Source organism: Syngnathus leptorhynchus, chromosome 16, assembly GCF_054491065.1.
Source record: "Syngnathus leptorhynchus isolate UIUO chromosome 16, UIUO_Slep, whole genome shotgun sequence".
NCBI classification, from domain to species: domain Eukaryota; kingdom Metazoa; phylum Chordata; class Actinopteri; order Syngnathiformes; family Syngnathidae; genus Syngnathus; species Syngnathus leptorhynchus.
This window is the reverse complement of record NC_141210.1, coordinates 3,778,792-3,795,981: the sequence shown is the minus strand read 5'-3', so window position 1 is coordinate 3,795,981 and position 17,190 is coordinate 3,778,792. Positions and strand designations below refer to the sequence as shown.

Below are 17,190 nucleotides of genomic sequence, written 5' to 3'. Positions count from 1 at the left end.
TACTGCCCATCAATCTAAAATCCTCCATGTTGTTTTTGCATTTTTTTCATTTAGGCTCATTTGACTATGAGTTGTGTCTGGCTTGAAGAAATAGCCTCCATTGTTCTCCGTTGACCAAAAGAAGGAACCGGGAGCAGTTGGTCGTTCTTGTGCACTTGTTGGCTTTCACCAGCGATGCTGACCAAAGGAGCAACACGCAGCTGCTCGAAACCTCGGCAACCCAGAGCGACGCTTCGTGATGAAGGTGATTTTTTTTTTCTTCCCTCCTTTGCAGGTGTTGAATGGTGGGACACACGGGACATAACTTAGAAGTGGTCTTTGTGCTCCTGACAAGCTCTTTTGTCCTCATTTGTGCACGCGAAGGCGTCCAAAAGGGACGGCAAGAAACTGAGCGGAGGGGGTCGTCTGTGTGGCCTTCATTCTCCTCTCCTCCAAAGGCCTCTTTGTGCGGCGCTCGCAGGCCCTTGGTCCCACCTCGCGGTCTGTTCAGACTTTTTTTTTTTTTTGCACCCGGTGGCTTGTTAAAGCGAAAAGTAGCCACCGCTTCCTCTGTCGTGGAAAAACAAACCCGCAACTTGTCTCCCACGTCCAAACACATGCTCACTTCCTCCCGCTTGTTAGCCACAAAAAAAGTAAGAGAGGGGCGGGGGCGCGGGGCATCTCGGAAGGATCGGTCGGATGTTTAAATTGAAACCCTGCTATTTGGAGTTCTTGCTTTCACAAAGCTGATTGCATCCGATGCACATAGACAAGGCAAATAATCAGTGCGGCTTGTCTGCTCTGTGATCGGCCCGTCATTGCTGCCGGCAGCCTTTCGGAAAAACTCCTAATTAGGTACACACGCATAAGCTATCCAAAGCCAAAAGTGTTCCATTCATTTTCTGTTCTATTTGTTTGAAACGAGCCATTTTGCTTTCCTTGTGGTCAGGTGAACACAGACAGGTATTAAGGCGGACTGGACTCCCTCGGGGTGTTGGATTAGCCGCCAGTCAGGAGCCACTTGATGGGAATTTTCCCTCTGATGCCCCCCCCCCAAACCCCTTGAGGTCCGTGTGGCGATATTCCCCTCCGATGCCACTGTATATCCCACAGAGATCAATGACAGATGGCGCCGCAGTTTCAAGGTCATCCATCTGCGATCGGCCACATCTGTTGCTACTTAACGCTATTGCCGACCGACTAAGATGAATTGCGAACTGCTTCAATTTCACAGCCTAACAGATTTCTATTTTCCTTTTTTTTTTTTTTCCACGACTCCAGTGGATCTCACTTTTAGTGACCGTGTTGTTTAGCCAGCGCGTGCGCGGTAAAGGTCAAGGGTGATATACGGCTAGATGAGAGGCCAGACAAAACGAGGGAGCCGGCCGGGGCAATGAAAAGCAGATGTGCCTGCAGGGACACTTCAATTACTTTATTAGCATGCGAAAACAGTGAGGGGCCATCTTGTAAACGTTGCCTAATGGCCGAGGGCACACTGCTAATCTGTTAGACACGCGGGGTCGAATGTTCTAGTAGGCTCCCCACCCTCCCTTGGTTTCTGCTAGCTGAGCATTATTATCTTCATCCCATTGTACAGGTGTACTTAATGAAATGTCCTGGGAGTGTACTGTATTTTTTTCCCACCATCATTCTCTCCTCCTTCCCAGACAATCCAACCTGGTCCGTTCAGGGAATCCCCACTCCCCTCCATTTTCGTCACCAGGATTAATTCCTGCCGCTGGCTTTGGATCAGCTCCCGACGGGAGCTCCAGCAGAGCAGCAGTTTATCCCATGTGGTAGGTCCAGCCGAGCTGATCTTCTCATATTAAATGGATTAGCGAAAGCTATTGTTTTAATGGCATACAGAATATGGATTTAGAATGTTATGCCTTTTTTTTTTTTTAAGTGTAATAGCAAAAGCTGAGGATAAATCCTCTAATTGTGCCCGTGTTTCCTTGACTGACCTCGGCGAAGATCAGCCGAGCTCACGTTAGTAGCCGTGGGAAAGCGTAGCAGTGACACCGCTAACCAGCTTTTCTGATTTCCCGTGGGAGACGACAACGATAGGATTTAGCCAGGCTACTCGGACAAATGTAACGGGACACCTTCAGGAAGTAAAAATGGACAAAACTGGCTTCCAGTTTCCACAGTTCTGGGTCAATGAGCTAGCATTAGCGCTAGTAATGGTGCTACTATTAGGCCTTACGCTGAGATGTTTGTCAAGAACAGAGCTGTTTGACGGCCACGAAGCTTCAGACCATGTTTCTGGAAACAAATGCCAACGTGATGTCACATGACCAAGCGGAGCCTTACAGTTAATTCCTGAGCATTTCGTCCCCCCCCAAAGATGGAGGCTGCACTCCCACTCGGGCCCTTTTCCCACAACCTCCAGGCACCTCGGAGGAAGTCGTCCAAGCGTGACGGCACTCTTTGATTAAAAGGCAGAATGTCCGCGGTTGTCCCGGAGAGTGCGGTATTAGCAAAAGCACATGCTCCCCTTTCAGGCAGGAACAATGGCGGCCATTGTGAGCAGCACCACAAGTGTCTGTTTGGATTTAAACGGAGGGATCTCAACGGCGGCGCCGAGACAATAACCAGGGTTGGGCGTGCGTGAGCGAGGGGACGGCGGCGGGGACATTTACGAGATAAGAGGCGGGACAGGACAGAACAACGGCCGGTGCAAAGAAATGAGAGGAAATACATCAAGAGCTGCTAAGTGATCTAGCGGCTTTAATTGATGTAACAGGTTCTGTTTGCTGGAACGCAGATGTCACAATAAGCGCTTAAATGGATGATTCCACGGATTTTTGGATTTATGCACATAATAGCATTATGGTCTGTATAGATAGCATGGAATCCCACACTTGCCGCATTCCCACTGTCTTTCTGACTCTGTACGGCAGTCGGACTGTTGCTTTGTCTTTCTATCTCTCGGCTGAGCTTGCTCAATTTCTCAAGAACTCACCCGTTACATCCTCAGGCTATTCTTTGTCGTAATTACCATCCTGGAAGAAATATCAATGTCTGTTCTTACGTAATACAAAGAATAATCAGCAACGTTAGCAGCGGGAAATATACGGAAGATGATTAGACTGTGACTGAACTTGTTTTAAGTTTTCCAAGAGCGATGAAAGGAGGTGGTGCGCTGGACTGATGCCTTCCTCCATTCTTCCCATTATCCCGCTCACTCTTTTCCATTGGAATTTGGAAGGAGTGGGGGGCCCTTGGTGCTCTTTCTGGACTCAATGAAAGCATCCCCGTTGCCTCACACAGAGACAACAGATGTGTTAAACGCTTCCCCCACCACCAAGAGACGAGAACAAGAAAGAGCTAAAAGTGGAAGCTTAATGAAGAGACAGCTTTATGTAAATGCTGTGCTGACAGGTGCTAATTCTCGCTGAGGCAAATTCTTGTGTATTTGCGAAACAAATAAATCACACTAAACTGTTAACAATTTACAAATTAGGTAGTAAAACAAACCGACGTCAGCAAAATGATGACACAATGCGCATTCCCCATTGTCCTAAGCTCGCTAACTAAAGAAACACTAGCATGGAAATGCAGTATTTCCACTTTTTGTTAATGCTAATGCTAGCTGAGATTAACCACAGCTAGCAAATAATAAATATCTCTTAACATCTTTAATCTTCATCTAGCTTCCACTTTTTGTTAATGCTAAGGCTCGCAAGTAATAAATATCTCTTAACATCTTTAATCTTCATCTATCTTGCTATTTATCCTGCTTGGCATCATAATAAGCAAAAGTTAAGTAAACACATTTGAGTCTGGGATTTTCTACATATTTTGCTATTTTTTCTTTCTCTCTCTCAATGAAGGATGGAGGTGAAATGCAACTTCTGCTCCCAAGCGGGTCACTGAAGGAGGAGCAGCAAAGATCTCGTCTTGATCCCTGGAGCCCAAACAATTGGATCTCGGCGCGGATAGCCCCAAGGCAAAGCCATCTGCCATAGAAAGGAGAAAGAGAGTCCCATTGTGGGGGTCAGCTATTGTGGAATGCCAGCACGGATTGATGAAGGCTTGGCCGATTCCTTTAAAACGGAGACGACACGGCAGGGGAGGGGCGAGACAAGCTGGTAGAATACCTTGCACGACATTCCAGTATGAATCGTCCTGACCTCTGACTCTCAGCAGGTGTTTGTGGTGCTGTCCACTGAGCTCTTCTTCTTTTTAGAGGGGGGAGGGGGTGTCAGACAGGGCAGATGTTGTGCGCAAAATCTCCCTGAGGGGAAAGTGTGCCGCCACCGTGGGAAGAGGTCAGGGCAAAAGGGGACGTCCCTGATGACATAGCGCTGGTTGCCACGGCGACAGGCAGCATCACCAAGCCACCTTATAAGAGATTCTTCAGTCTCTCCATTGGCTTTGATGATTGGTACTTTTTTTGATATCGTGCATTTTGACCTCAGAACTAAAACATTTTGGAGGCCCATCAGGGTACCCTGGGGTACTTTTGAGTTTGCCTCTGGTTTTATTAGACCATAACGACTCCACCTCCTTCCAAATAAACGTGGGAAGTTCTTGATCGTAGGGATATTTGGAGACAAATGTGAAGACATTATTAGGACACTTGGGAACTGCTTTAACTTATGACTACCCCCCCCCCCAAAAAAAACAACCCAATATCTTTTCTTTTAATTCTTTTTTTCTTGCTTATCAGCCAAAATGCCTGTTTATCTGCATTCATCTACTGAGAAAACAGTCACATTGTGAGATTTGTCCAGGATGGCCTAGGGAGACTTGTTTTGAGAAGCTCCAAACACAATAGCTTCTTTTGTTGTGAAAGCCTCATTGTCCTTCCCTCTGAGGGTTCTTGGATCAACCACAAAGCGCCGTTGCGACAATGCTGCCAGGTCAGAGGCTCACCTCTTGCCCCGTGATGGATGCTTTGTATAACATTAGGCGGGTCAGAACCCCGGGTCAAGATGTGAGGGCTTTTTGGAGTGGCAGAATGTGGAAAACTCTTGAACTTTAGTCGGGTCGCCATTAGATATGCATCTTGAGGCCCGTCGCGTCTTGGCTGAGCTGTTATGGAGGAAGATGAAGGAGGAAAACACAAAGCATGATGGGGAACAAACGGTCACTTGAGGTGTACCTATTGTTGTGTCCTGTCACGTGTTGTAGTCACAAATGACCGACAAAGCCGCTGAAGCCATTGTTGCCAAAAACAAAAATGCAGGTATGGTCACGAGCCAGTACAAACAGCCTCATCAGAAAGCAAAACAGGTACGTATCAAAATAACAGAAGCAGGAAAACAGTTCGCCATCCTCCCTGACTCCTCTTTGTCTCCGCAGTATTGACGGAAAAGCTCCCGACTTCCCGGGTCACTGTCTCTGACCCGAATTGGACATCTCCAGGAAGACTCCCTGACGTCTGTGAGGAGCAGAACTTGCCTCGCTTGTGATGGAAAAAGCATCATGGGGCTTCACTTCCCGACCATACGTGCATGCATGTGTAACTTGGCCATGGTGTGCCTCAAGGTTCAATTATAGGTCCTTTTCCTTTTAATTTCTGCATGCTCTCTTGGTTTAAATTTTGATAACAGAATCATCGGTCCTGAAGCCCAGAGAGAATCTTTTGGTGTACCCAATAACGTCAGGGCTGATTGGAAATTGTTGGGGGCTTCCTTCATGCCACATATTAAATGCTATTCTTGCGCAAACTTTATCCCCGTCATCATCTCCTTAAGGGGACAAATGAAAAGTTATGATTATGAAGAGTTCTTGGAATCTCTCCAAGGTCAAGATCTTTTTAGTGTGTTGGCGTCGACTAGAATAATACGAGGACAAACAGTAACTCCGAACAGAGCCAGCCAACTTTGACCTCCAGCTGCTCTGCTTCCTCTCCGGCCTCCCAGGGTGGGACTCGTCGGGGGCTGCAAAAACTCTCCCATATCTACTGTTCCTACACTCCCCGTCCGCTCTCCGATCACATCTTCAATTATAGCCTTAAGTGCCATATTTTTCCACTAGCCCTGCGTCCTTGCGTCTGTGACCAAAATAAAAGCACTACAGTAACATGAGGATGTTCCAGATGATGGCTGAAGACGGTGTGCAATGTGATGCCGTGGCTGGATCCCCTCAGGAAGTGTGCGCAGCAGTGCGAGCAGAGGAAGTTGACTCTGCTGTGATGTTTATGCTGGGCGAGGATGCGACAGAGCAACTTTGATTCCCCCCCCCCCCCCCCCCACACACACACACACTCCCTCCTTTATTCCATGCGTGTCTCATTAAATCACTCCCCTTTGTTTTTTCCACTTTGAATGAAAAGCAAACCAATGGATGCCTTGATAAGAGATGTGCTTAAAGCAAGAATGATTTATTCCCGCAGCGCTGTTGCGAAAATGAAAAGCATCTATGCCGTGAACATCTGGTCACGTTATGAGCTAAAATCAATGCGTTGAAACAAAAACCCACGTGTTTTTATTTCTGAAGAGCAAACGTGCAGGCAACTGCTAGCTCGCACATTAGCATGTTCAGCTAGTGGCACAAAAGGCTATAAAACACATAGCCAGAACTGTTCAGAATATTTTTTTTAATAAGTATGCAATTTAATATTCATTAAGCTGATTAAATTAAATAGAATGTGAAGAATTTATAAGTTACATCTTTTTATTCAAAAATATTCATCGCTCTTTGCAGAGGATAAAAAATATATGACTATTTATCGTATTTGCATCCCTCTGTTTTAATTGAGATGCTATCTCTTCTGAAGATAAGATTTACTTGTTTGACTTCCAATGGGAATTTATGCTTTGTTTTTTCTTCTTTCGAGAATGTTTGGGAATGTCCGTTATCTGTATCATGTTTGACACAAACAGGACCGACCGCTCTGGTTTCCAGGCGCGCAACGGCGCACACAGGGTTATCAGCGAACATCTCTCGGGTCAACCGGGGCTACGACCACCATGGAGGGTTCTGAGATCACTCTGAGTTGGTTTTGGGTGAATTTCAAGGCGCCATTTGTTCTTCCCTCTAAAATCAAAAGGAATTTTCATGGTGGATTTGCTTTATTTTTACAATGAATAAGCATCTTTGTGTAATTATGTTGCATTTTTTTTTTGCAGCAGCCACACAGTCAAGCCTCTGCACTGACACGGAACATCGCCTTTACCTTCCTCACTGACTACAAAGGGAACCAAATGACAGTGATGAGGTGAGTTCCTTTCCTTTTCATCTTGTTCTCTCTTTGTGGCCAAACAGGAAGATTGTCCCCCCAGCATTGTGACCGTCTCCATTCAACTTCCTCCCCTTTGTGACCCAACAACAATAGTGCATGAAACATAAACGAGACAGTAAAGTAAGGCTCAAAAAGTATCTGGCTCCATTGTAAAATAAACATATGGATTAGATGGATGGCTCGGATCTAATATTTGCTTTCCGGAATTGAGGAATGGTTCCAAAATGTCTTCCTTTACACATGGGTCACTTACGGTGGCCTTTAAGGGTGAAAAAAAAAAAAAAAAGCATTTGGTTTTATTCAACTCTACCATTTGCTTATTGGGATGTTTTTTTTAATTAATCAGACCATTGATCGGTTATGAGAATTCTATCCTGCCAAATATCGTAATCGGCATCGGCGTTGATTATATAGATCTGTATTCTGGAACATCTGCCCCATAATAAATTAGGTTTCACTGTAATCCGTTAACTGGAATATTCGAAAAGGACTCGCATACAGCTCCGATCGGGTTAATTGGATTTGCTCAATTACAAGCACGCCGATTAACGCCTCCCATCTCAAACCGTCGATGTTCTCATGCAAAAACATCCATAAGCCGTCTTTAAATCAAAGCGCACAGAAGCATGAGAAACACGATCCGGGCAAGGCGGCGAAAGACGCAGGGATGGATTACGACGGCGTTTCCCATGATCCCGCCACTCTCCGGGGACAGCCGGACGGCCGGTGGCTCCCCTGGCTTGTCATTACCGCCGATGGGAGCCCACAATAGGTCAGGGAGATGAGATAACATTGTGAGTGGCCCGAGCAGCAGGTGAGCGACTCAATGGCTCTGATTAGGTATCTGGGTCCCAGGGTGTAGCGTTGCCTCAGGGCCCTCGGGGGGCTTCGGCCCCACCATCTGCCGGCCCGAATTCCCGCTCAGCGCGCTGGCACAAACTTGTTCTGTTGCTGCCGGGCATTTCTTTGGGGTTTCTTCTGTTACCTTTCACGTGACACTTTGTCACACTTTTAAATATTAGTGCAAAGGTGAAACAAGGGCAACAAAGAAGCGCTGGTGGCAGAATTTGGGATCTTTTTTTCGTTTGTTGGAATTTTAGTGGAAGAATGTCGGGCTTGGGTTGTTGAGTGGCAGGAGCAACCCGCCGAGTTAGGCTTGCGGTTAGGGTTTCAGGTCAGGGGTTAGGGATGCGAGTGAAGTTTGGGTCAGTTAATGAGTGTGACTCAACTGGAAAATCATGAAGCAAATTTATCAGCAACTAGCGATGACGCTACACTGGGGCTAGGGGGCGCTATAGCGATTATCACAGCAAATAAAAATAAAACCAGCCACCAATGTAATGTTTGATTTTGAATTCTGCCCATTCGATTATTTCGCCGTCTCATCAGCTTGCTTTTTACAAATCCGAAATGTGATCTAATAGAGTAATGCAGACATCTGGAGAAGCATTTTAAATCAGTTAAGACCCGATAACCGTGACCGGCACCTTATGACCGCTCATGCATAGATCTTGACACGCTGAGTTAGAATACCTCGCGTATGTACGTGTGTGTGTTTGCATCAGTGGACCTTTCGTCGTCAGGCTGAGGAAAAAAAAAAAAAAGGAGAAATGATGATGACAAGTCCAGATGTGGAGTTACGACCCCACTTGCCACCTCGATGGCCCTAATCTCAAACCCCTGACCCCTGCTGGGCCTACAGAAGGCCCGTGTTTTGATAGCGCTCCGCATGAGCTCACCCCTTTGCATTTTGAGCATGCTGGGGTGTTAGCGGGAATGCTAAGCTAACATGCCACATGATACTGATTGAGTGACAGCACGTTGACTGCCATGTGGAATGTTGGTCCGTTAAAATGGACAAAAGATTAGGTACATCATCGAAGCACGTCCAGCCTGTGCTGATAAAACGCCCCCACGAAAACTCGCTGATAAGCTGCAGCTATGCAAACAAATAATTGAAACAATAACGTCTTGCATTTATGAAGACATGTTTTGAAGGGAGGGCAACCAGACCTTTGCCCTCGAGCAAATACTCAGTGGGAGGATGTGTTCGTGCGGCATGCTGAGTTGTCCGTTATTTGGAGACCTCCCAACCTCCCGCGCCAGGAAAACCCCCGAGTACAAGAGCAGTGTGTAGCCAAAACATTACACTTTAAGTCAATATTTTCTTGGAAGAAGCGGAAATGGCCATTATGAGCACTAACATAGCTGAACTTAACCAACCTTCTCAAGCCATCATTAGCACAGCCAATTCCAGCATTTTCACAACGTGACCTACAGGGAGGTTTGTTTTCGGAACTTACTCTCAATTCTTCACCCAAATAATGTGTCATAGCGTTCCGCACATGCAATTGACATGTGTTGCTTACTGAAGCATTTGCATGTGCTTATCGGCAGCCCAGACTTTATTGTCCCTCGGCACACTTGTCAGTCAGCGTGCACAATAGAAAGGGGGTCACGTGGTCACAGGCAGTGTGCCCTAAGCACAACACAACACAGAGGCATTTAAAAGACAACAAAAGCGGACAAGTGACGCATTAACAATGCTGACCTGCATCTAGGAAATAACATTTCGTGCCAGTTTAATCCGTTTATTTTCACAAAGTTGAGTTATTTACAGCTCAGTCTGAGGTTTTAATTGAACAATTCAGAAAACTGTAATTGTAAGAGTTGCTCCAGTTCAGTTATTTATGGGTATACGTCTATGTAAAATTTACATACATTTTATTCTATAAATTATTGACAGCTTCCAAAAACAAATGTTGGTATTTTGAGAATGTTTTAATGAAAATTAGAAATGGTCAAAATATCAACAATGTAAAAGTGATTTGTTTGGACTTCTGTTTCATCCAGAGCTGTATGTTATTGTGTTTTCAGTGTTGTGCTGTTAATCCACCCATCCCTTTTTCCGACCGGAAAGGTCGAAATTTGAGCTTTAAATTTAAAAAGGTACTTTGGTTCCCTCGTGTGTTCATTGTGAGAACTGTATGTTATGGCCAAGTCGTTCGATTAGAACATTCTACATGAAATGAAAGATTTGAAGAGGGGTTGTTTAAACGTTGTGCCGACTTCCCTGGTGGTCTAGTGGTTAGGATTCGGCGCTCTCATCGCCGCGGCCCGGGTTCGATTCCCGGTCAGGGAACGTGACCTTTTCATTTCCTCGCTTCATCCGCCATGGTACAGTTCTCAATAAGACAATTTTCACCCAAAACTGTCTTCCCTGGTGGTCTAGTGGTTAGGATTCGGCGCTCTCACCGCCGCGGCCCGGGTTCGATTCCCGGTCAGGGAACGTAACATTTTGATTTTCTCGCTTCATGCGCCATGGTACAGTTTTATCAGATCTCAATAAGACCATTTTTTTAAATTCTCGGCTTCCCTGGTGGTCTAGTGGTTAGGATTCGGCGCTCTCACCGCCGCGGCCCGGGTTCGATTCCCGGTCAGGGAACGTAGTCTTTTGGTCCATGAACAGTTTTATGTAATGTATTATAAAAAGGTTTGTCACTGATTATTGTGTCCCTGGTGGTCTAGTGGTTAGGATTCGGCGCTCTCACCGCCGCGGCCCGGGTTCGATTCCCGGTCAGGGAACGTGTCGTTTTGATTTCCTCGCTATTTGTAGCGTTTCTAAGGTAGGATTTTATTTGATGTCTATAAGACAAAAAAAAAAACAATATTCATACACGCAACGGCTAGTAAGTATAAACATATAGTTATCATATGATTAAGCTGACTTCCTCCATCTTCCTAATATATGTTCAGAACTAAATTTGAGTTGTAAGAGTAATTGGGACGCTTACAAACATCTCGGCTTTCTTGACAACCCAACTTGAACAAATCTTTGTTCCAATATTGTAAAGGCTTTAAATTCAAACCAGCTCAATGATGCTTTTAGCGCCGCCCAGAGGTAATCTATCGCATTGCAGTGTGGTGATAGATTCAGGAACCGTCGGAAAATGCACAAAAAAGACCGTTGTGCGGCAACAAAAAACACAGAAAACAAAACAAAGTTAAAAAAAGAGCAATAAGTAAACAAAAGATGACAGAAATAAAAAGTACTTTCAAAATCCACTCTTATTAAAGATGATGGCATATTGCAAATCTCGTTCACATGGAATGAATACGGTTGCATGGATTATAGCTACAAACTCTTTAATCTGTTAAATGTTTTTAATGTTTTAAACCCGTTTAAAACATCATAAAACGTTTATCACGTTAAGTTGCCAACTGGACTTTATAGTAGCCATTTGTCCTCTGGACTTTACACCAGAGGCAGCCTCCTACAACTTTAAGAAATAAATGACTTGTTTTTTCGTTTCTGCAGGAAATCACATGGAGGTGCTCTTGAGCTCACATGACAGTCCGAGCCATGGCCGAAGAGATCAATGAAGGTACACTATGTGCATTTCTCGCTCCCATCGCTTTCCTCTGCGCAGTTTTGCAAGTGCTAAACTTCTTCTTTCCCTTTGCTGCGTGCGTAGATCAAGCGTAAAGTTAGCTAAAACGATTCTGTTAGTCGTGTGTTCCCACCGTTCAAGTACTGATGAGAACTCTTGTGTTTTCAACTTGTATTTTCGTTCCACCTGCATGTTACGTACAAAACGTGTCAAACCGATGAAGATTTAAAGTTGGCGTTCATTTGGTGTGCTGAAACACTCACTTAGAAAATTACCCCAATCATGCCAATTCATTAATTGATTTTTGAGACTATTATATATAACAAAAATAGCCAACTGCTTCATTTATGCTTTGATATAAGGAAATAAAAGGGAAATAATTTGAGCTGACATGTAAGGGCTGATCATAAAAGTCAGAACTGTCACATGGTGAGTGGCAAGTCGTGACATTTTTTTTTGATGAGCGTGCAGATTGTGGCAACATGGTGATGGAGTGGTTAGCATGTCTACCACTCCGGACTGAGCTCTGGATTCGAATTTGGAATTTGTCTTTTCTTTCTCCGGATATGCTGGCTTCCTCCCATCCTCCCAAAACATGCTTGAAACCTAAATTGTGAATGCCACCCTAAGAGGACAAACAGGTGGTTCCAAAAACAAATTCATCGAAATTGTTCCTCTCCAGGCTCAGTTCCTGCCTACTACCGAGAAGTGCACGAGGCCATCTGCTGCCGGAACGATGAGAAGGTTCAGGTTGAAGTCTTTCAAAGGTTGCTTGAAAGTACCAAACTCTCCAAGGCAATTCAAGCCCAGGTGAGGTGTTTCCAATTTTGACGCTAATGCTAATTGTTTGTTGAAATGATCTATTTGATGACTATCAGATGATGATGTCACACGTTTGTTTGTGATGGCATGTCAGGTGAGTCGTACATGAAAGACTTCACCTCCCTTATGAATCGAATAGCCATCCAAGTGATCAGTTGGAAATCGTAAAACATTTGAACAGGGGTGTGTAGACTTTTAATACCAAGAAAAAAAATAACCGATTCAAACTGAAACCTTTATCTTTGCAGCTTTACAAAAGCTTTGTGACTTTATGTCCATTCCTGCACAGATGGAATGCAAACCACAGTTCAATTTAGATTGGCCGACTTGTGTGACGTTGATTCGTTTTGTCGCTTAACCGTCTTTGTTTGACCCCCACCAGATTGCAGAAAACGTTGACACAGCTGCCGATGGATTCTTGAGCAAGTTGGCGCTTTACAAAGCGCTCGCTTTAATCGCCGTCGCCCAGCAAGGGAAGCAGCCGAGTCCCAAAGTCCTGGAGAGCTACATTCAAGGTAGAAAAGCGTGTGAAAAGTCAATGTTTAGTCAAAACGAGTCGTTGGGTCACGCTTCTGTTCCAGAGTTCCCCAAGCCTCAGCTGGGGGAGCCGTGTGAGTTGAGCGCGCTGAGGATGCAACCGGCTCAGCGGGACGCGCTGACGTTGTCCCTGGACCTGGACAGGCTGCTGAAAAGAGACGCGGTCAAGGTGGAGCTCATACCGGAGAAGAAAGGCCTGTTCCTCAAGCATGTGGAGTACATGGTCACAAGCCTGGTGAGGAAGAGCGTCCCAATCACGGCAGATGAACAGCTCGTTCTTAAAAACAAAAGTTGCCTAATTTGATCTTGTTTTCCCCCTCAGCGTTACAAAATGTCCGTTTACCGGCGCTACAGCGACTTTGACGTCTTCCACGAGATCCTGCTTCAGAGATTCGCCTACAGAGTGGTGCCTTCGCTTCCGCCCAAAAGAATGCTCAAAGGAGGTACGAGCTCTCCTCGAACGCTCCACATTCCGCCTTCATCAAAACAGGATGCAGATCTTGACAGTTTGATTGCGATGGAACCTGGTTTTCCTTCCCATGCCGAGACTCGCGATGTAATCGAAAGTCTTTGGCCGCAGTCCTGACGTCGTTTTCCGAGCGGGATTTCATCGAGGCCAGGAGACGCGCGCTGGGGAGGTTTCTCAATTTGGTGGCGTTGCATCCTTTCTTTTCGGAGGACGAGCTGGTCAAGACCTTCTTCACCTTCAGCGGCTCTGTATGCCTTTTTTCCTTTGTGCAAATATGCTGCCTCGGCAAAGCGAGGAGTGATATCGCCACGGCAACTTCCAGTTATTCATTGCCCCCCCCCCCCCGCCCCTTTTTCAACCCACTTTACAAACAGGATGTCCAGATTAGGCTACGTGACGCTTACAAGAAAACCGGCGACGAGTTCATAACCAACAGATACGCAACCGAGGCAAAGGTTTGTAAATTTCGATCACCTTCCAGTCGACTCTGAGAATCTCTCGCTGGACACTTGCCGCTTTTTTTCCAGGAATTCCTCCCCACCGACATCCAGGTGCAGTTCACCGTGAGTAGAGAACTTATCAAGAACATCCACAACAACTTCACCAAACTGCGCGAGCGCGCCGAGAGGATCGCCGAGCGTTCCAAGGGCAACGCCAGTGACCTCCTCATGTTCGGCAGGGAGATCAGGTATTTGATTCCAAAATGAAATATTCCCCGCTTGTACTCAAGTCAACTCCGTCGTCAGCACGTTGAGCTCGGACACGTCGTCCCTCCCGTCGTTGGCGTCGTCGCAGAGCACGTGGAGCCGTCTGTGTCACTCCCTCAAAAGTCTCTCGGTGGAATTCGCCGTGCTCTCGGATAAAGCGGCTCAGCAGGTGCGATTCGGTCTTCCCCCCCGATTTCACCCGCGGCAATCGAAAATTAAGGGCGTCTTCGCGTAACGTCCTCAGGGCCGACGGGAAGATGACGACGTGGTGGAACGACTCAATCTTTTCCTGGACTTGCTGCAGTCGTACAAAGTAGGTGCTTTCTTCCGCGTCGCCGATCGGGCATCGAAAAATAAAATCGATTGCTCTCCAGGACCTGTGCGAACGCCACGAGAAGGGCGTGCTTCACGAGCATCAGCGGGCGCTACAGAAGTACGGCGTGATGAGAAGGCAGATGATGACCAACACGGTGCAAAGTAAAGAGCACGTGTCGGAGCAGCTGGAATCGCGGATCGTTCAGGTAGGACTCCATTGCGTTCACGAACCATCAAGGATGCTCATGTTTTTGTTTTTTGTTCTTTGATTGCGTTCCTAGCAAGAGAACGCCTTGCAGATCATGGAGTTGCGTAACTACTTTTCACTCTTTTGCCTTCACCAAGAGACGCAACTCATCTTCACCTACTTGCCCATCACGGCACACATCTTGAGAGCCTTTGTGGACTCACAGGTGCAAGGACATCAAGAGGTAACGCTGCGCTATTTTCTTTTGAAGCTATGCCCAGTTTATTTGAGGAAAAAAAAAATGCATATAACCATCACAAGGTGGCGCCAAAAACACAGTCTGCATAGAGATGTAATTGAAATGCTGACGTTGAAGGATTGGATTTTTGTGATGGAAAGGAGATAAGATTAGCTGGGGTTGTCATAGGAAGTTCTTTTTTTTTTTTTTTTTTTCAATTTTAAGATTCGGAGAAATAAGATATCCCTTTCTTTCCAGATGGGCACAGTGTGGAATGAACTCCAACCAAAATTCAGCTCTCTCTTGAGTGAGAACAACGGCTCCAAACCCGCGCTTTAGCAAATGGATCTGTTGTGACGCAAGGAGGAAACTGGAAGACAAAAAGACCATTTTCCCTACTGCACAGCGCACATTACGTTTAGTTCAAGTGGCGTTTCCAACCACTCACTGTTTGAATTTATTAGTTTTGGGCCTTGTGACATTTTGGCTGTCGACTTGTATTTGTGTGTCCAAATTAACTTTTACTGCCAACTAGGGAGTAAATCTTCAGGCTGTAAAGGGGACCAAGTTAGCACAGAAGACATTCTTGCCCTTTATGTTCATAAGTTATTGCGTAAGAAGTGGAAGGGTAAAAAAAAAAAAAATCGAGTATATTTTACGTTATTTAAAATCCTGGGAATCGTGTTTATTTTTACTCAAGATTTTTGATACAGATGATACACGTCTTTATCGGCGTGCTTCCTTTTTTTTGCCGTCTTGTTTTTTGCAGTTGTGTTGCATGACGACTCAACCACGTGCTATGTTTCATAAGCTAATTTAAAGCGCCACAATACAGTTACTGACAACACGAGCTGAGCTTTTGATGAGACTCCAGATGTGCAATATGGATAGTAGAAATTCCACAAACCAGGTGACACCAGTTTCAAAGCTGTTTTGGAACACTTTTTTTATTCTTATAAAAAAAATTGACACCTTGTGGAAAGTGATTTGCACATCTTACAAACAATACTGCACAATTTATGGTGGAATTTTATAGGAAATCAGAGATGACTGATGAATCTGTTGATATTTTGCAGTGTTAAACAATAAAGTGAAGGAAAATGACAGATTTGTGTTTTTGCACGTTACTAACGAACCGTTGTGACTTTTGCCATCAAAAAGGACTGTGATAATAGTGCTTGGTAACAACCAGTCACTAGATGGCGCCAAATGTGCGCTGTGTGCAAAAAATGACATAACTGAGGTTAAATTTCCCCAATCAAATAAGTGAATTTGCTGTAAACTACAAATAGACTATTGACAAAATTTATGCTCACCCCTAATTGTGCTATTATACTATATTTTGATCCAATATTTTTTAGCGTTTTACCAGCATTCATATTTTTCCAGTAATGGCAAAGGCAACTTGTAGAACTCTATTTTCCACATCAGCACCTCAGAGTCTTTTTCTGAACAGCAGGCACTGAGGAATGACACCTCCCACATATCTTCCCATCATCTCACAGCTCATCCACCTCGTCCAGCTTGTAGCTTAGAATAACGTCGTGGCCTTGGAACTGAACGTTGCCCACAAATTTCTTCTTCTGCAACAGCAGCGGGAACCACAGCTTGTCGTCGGGCCACATTTGCTCAAAAGGGATTTTGTCAGAGTCGAACCAGCGTGGTCTCATTTCTATGGCATGAGAAAGTGAATATTTTATTTCTGGTCCAAATGAAATATTTCATGAAACTGGTGATGTGGAAAAAGTACCTTCCGTTTCCGTTGGCTCTCCATTGTACGAATCGGCCCTAAAAATATGGACGTCGAGCAGCTGCGCATCACTGATCATTTCAAATTTGATGTTTCCCACCTTTTCCAGCGTGTCTACTGTGAGGCCACTTTCTTCAAGGAGTTCCCTGACCCAAAAAAAATGAAACATTCAGCAGAGGATAAAGAATATATGCCAGTCAGTACATTCAAATTGTCTGTCTACATGTGTTGCATGTTTATAGTGTCCATGCAAACATCCCCATCTATGAAAAATCAACATACCTCCTTGCTCCTTCCTCAACAGTTTCTCCACTTTGGACTTTCCCTCCAAAACCATTCCACCTCCCAGCCCCGAACCCTCGCTTCTTCATGCCCAGTAGCACCTGGCCAGGCTGGACCACCAGAACCAGAGTCAGCAGCTTGGAACTCAACATCCCTCTTGTCTCAAGAAAGGAATCGATCAATGACACCAACCAAAACGTACAACTTGTGTCACTACTTAAAACATCACCTGTTCTGTTTCGGTCCGGTAAACGAGTGAACGCTTGGAATGTGTCACTCGGAAATATAACCGACCAGAAACAAACACGATGGGTTTCT

The 17,190-nt window shown here is 45.3% G+C and overlaps 2 protein-coding genes and 4 non-coding genes across 7 annotated transcripts; 5 read left to right on the top strand and 1 right to left on the bottom strand.

The window, feature by feature from the left end:
- Positions 1 to 10,244: 10,244 nt before the first annotated feature.
- On the top strand, positions 10,245 to 10,316 carry trnae-cuc (transfer RNA glutamic acid (anticodon CUC)). Its single transcript has one exon. It is a non-coding gene; the product is annotated as a tRNA-Glu (tRNA).
- A 75-nt stretch (positions 10,317 to 10,391) lies between these two features.
- trnae-cuc (transfer RNA glutamic acid (anticodon CUC)) lies at positions 10,392 to 10,463 on the top strand. Its single transcript has one exon. It is a non-coding gene; the product is annotated as a tRNA-Glu (tRNA).
- Positions 10,464 to 10,547: 84 nt separating this feature from the next.
- Positions 10,548 to 10,619, top strand: trnae-cuc (transfer RNA glutamic acid (anticodon CUC)). The gene has a single exon. It is a non-coding gene; the product is annotated as a tRNA-Glu (tRNA).
- Positions 10,620 to 10,687: 68 nt separating this feature from the next.
- trnae-cuc (transfer RNA glutamic acid (anticodon CUC)) lies at positions 10,688 to 10,759 on the top strand. The gene has a single exon. It is a non-coding gene; the product is annotated as a tRNA-Glu (tRNA).
- A 22-nt stretch (positions 10,760 to 10,781) lies between these two features.
- On the top strand, positions 10,782 to 15,946 carry snx8a (sorting nexin 8a). Its single transcript, XM_085934308.1, has 14 exons — positions 10,782 to 10,800; positions 11,493 to 11,559; positions 12,248 to 12,375; positions 12,770 to 12,902; positions 12,969 to 13,159; positions 13,247 to 13,367; positions 13,505 to 13,641; positions 13,768 to 13,848; positions 13,921 to 14,081; positions 14,140 to 14,269; positions 14,345 to 14,413; positions 14,475 to 14,621; positions 14,697 to 14,846; positions 15,099 to 15,946. Exons 2-14 carry the CDS (start codon positions 11,523 to 11,525, stop codon positions 15,177 to 15,179), a joined length of 1,566 nt encoding a protein of 521 aa, XP_085790434.1. The 5' UTR covers positions 10,782 to 10,800; positions 11,493 to 11,522; the 3' UTR covers positions 15,180 to 15,946.
- On the bottom strand, positions 15,772 to 17,178 carry nudt1 (nudix (nucleoside diphosphate linked moiety X)-type motif 1). Of its 2 annotated transcripts, XM_085934311.1 has the most exons (4): positions 17,102 to 17,178; positions 16,873 to 17,028; positions 16,591 to 16,736; positions 15,772 to 16,512 (listed from the first exon to the last, which is right to left on the bottom strand). In XM_085934311.1, exons 2-4 carry the CDS (start codon positions 17,022 to 17,024, stop codon positions 16,340 to 16,342), a joined length of 471 nt encoding a protein of 156 aa, XP_085790437.1. In that variant the 5' UTR covers positions 17,025 to 17,028; positions 17,102 to 17,178; the 3' UTR covers positions 15,772 to 16,339. The 2 variants fall into 2 exon arrangements, with proteins under 2 accessions (XP_085790437.1, XP_085790438.1); XM_085934312.1 differs by having other exon boundaries at positions 16,873 to 17,156.
- Positions 17,179 to 17,190: the final 12 nt, after the last annotated feature.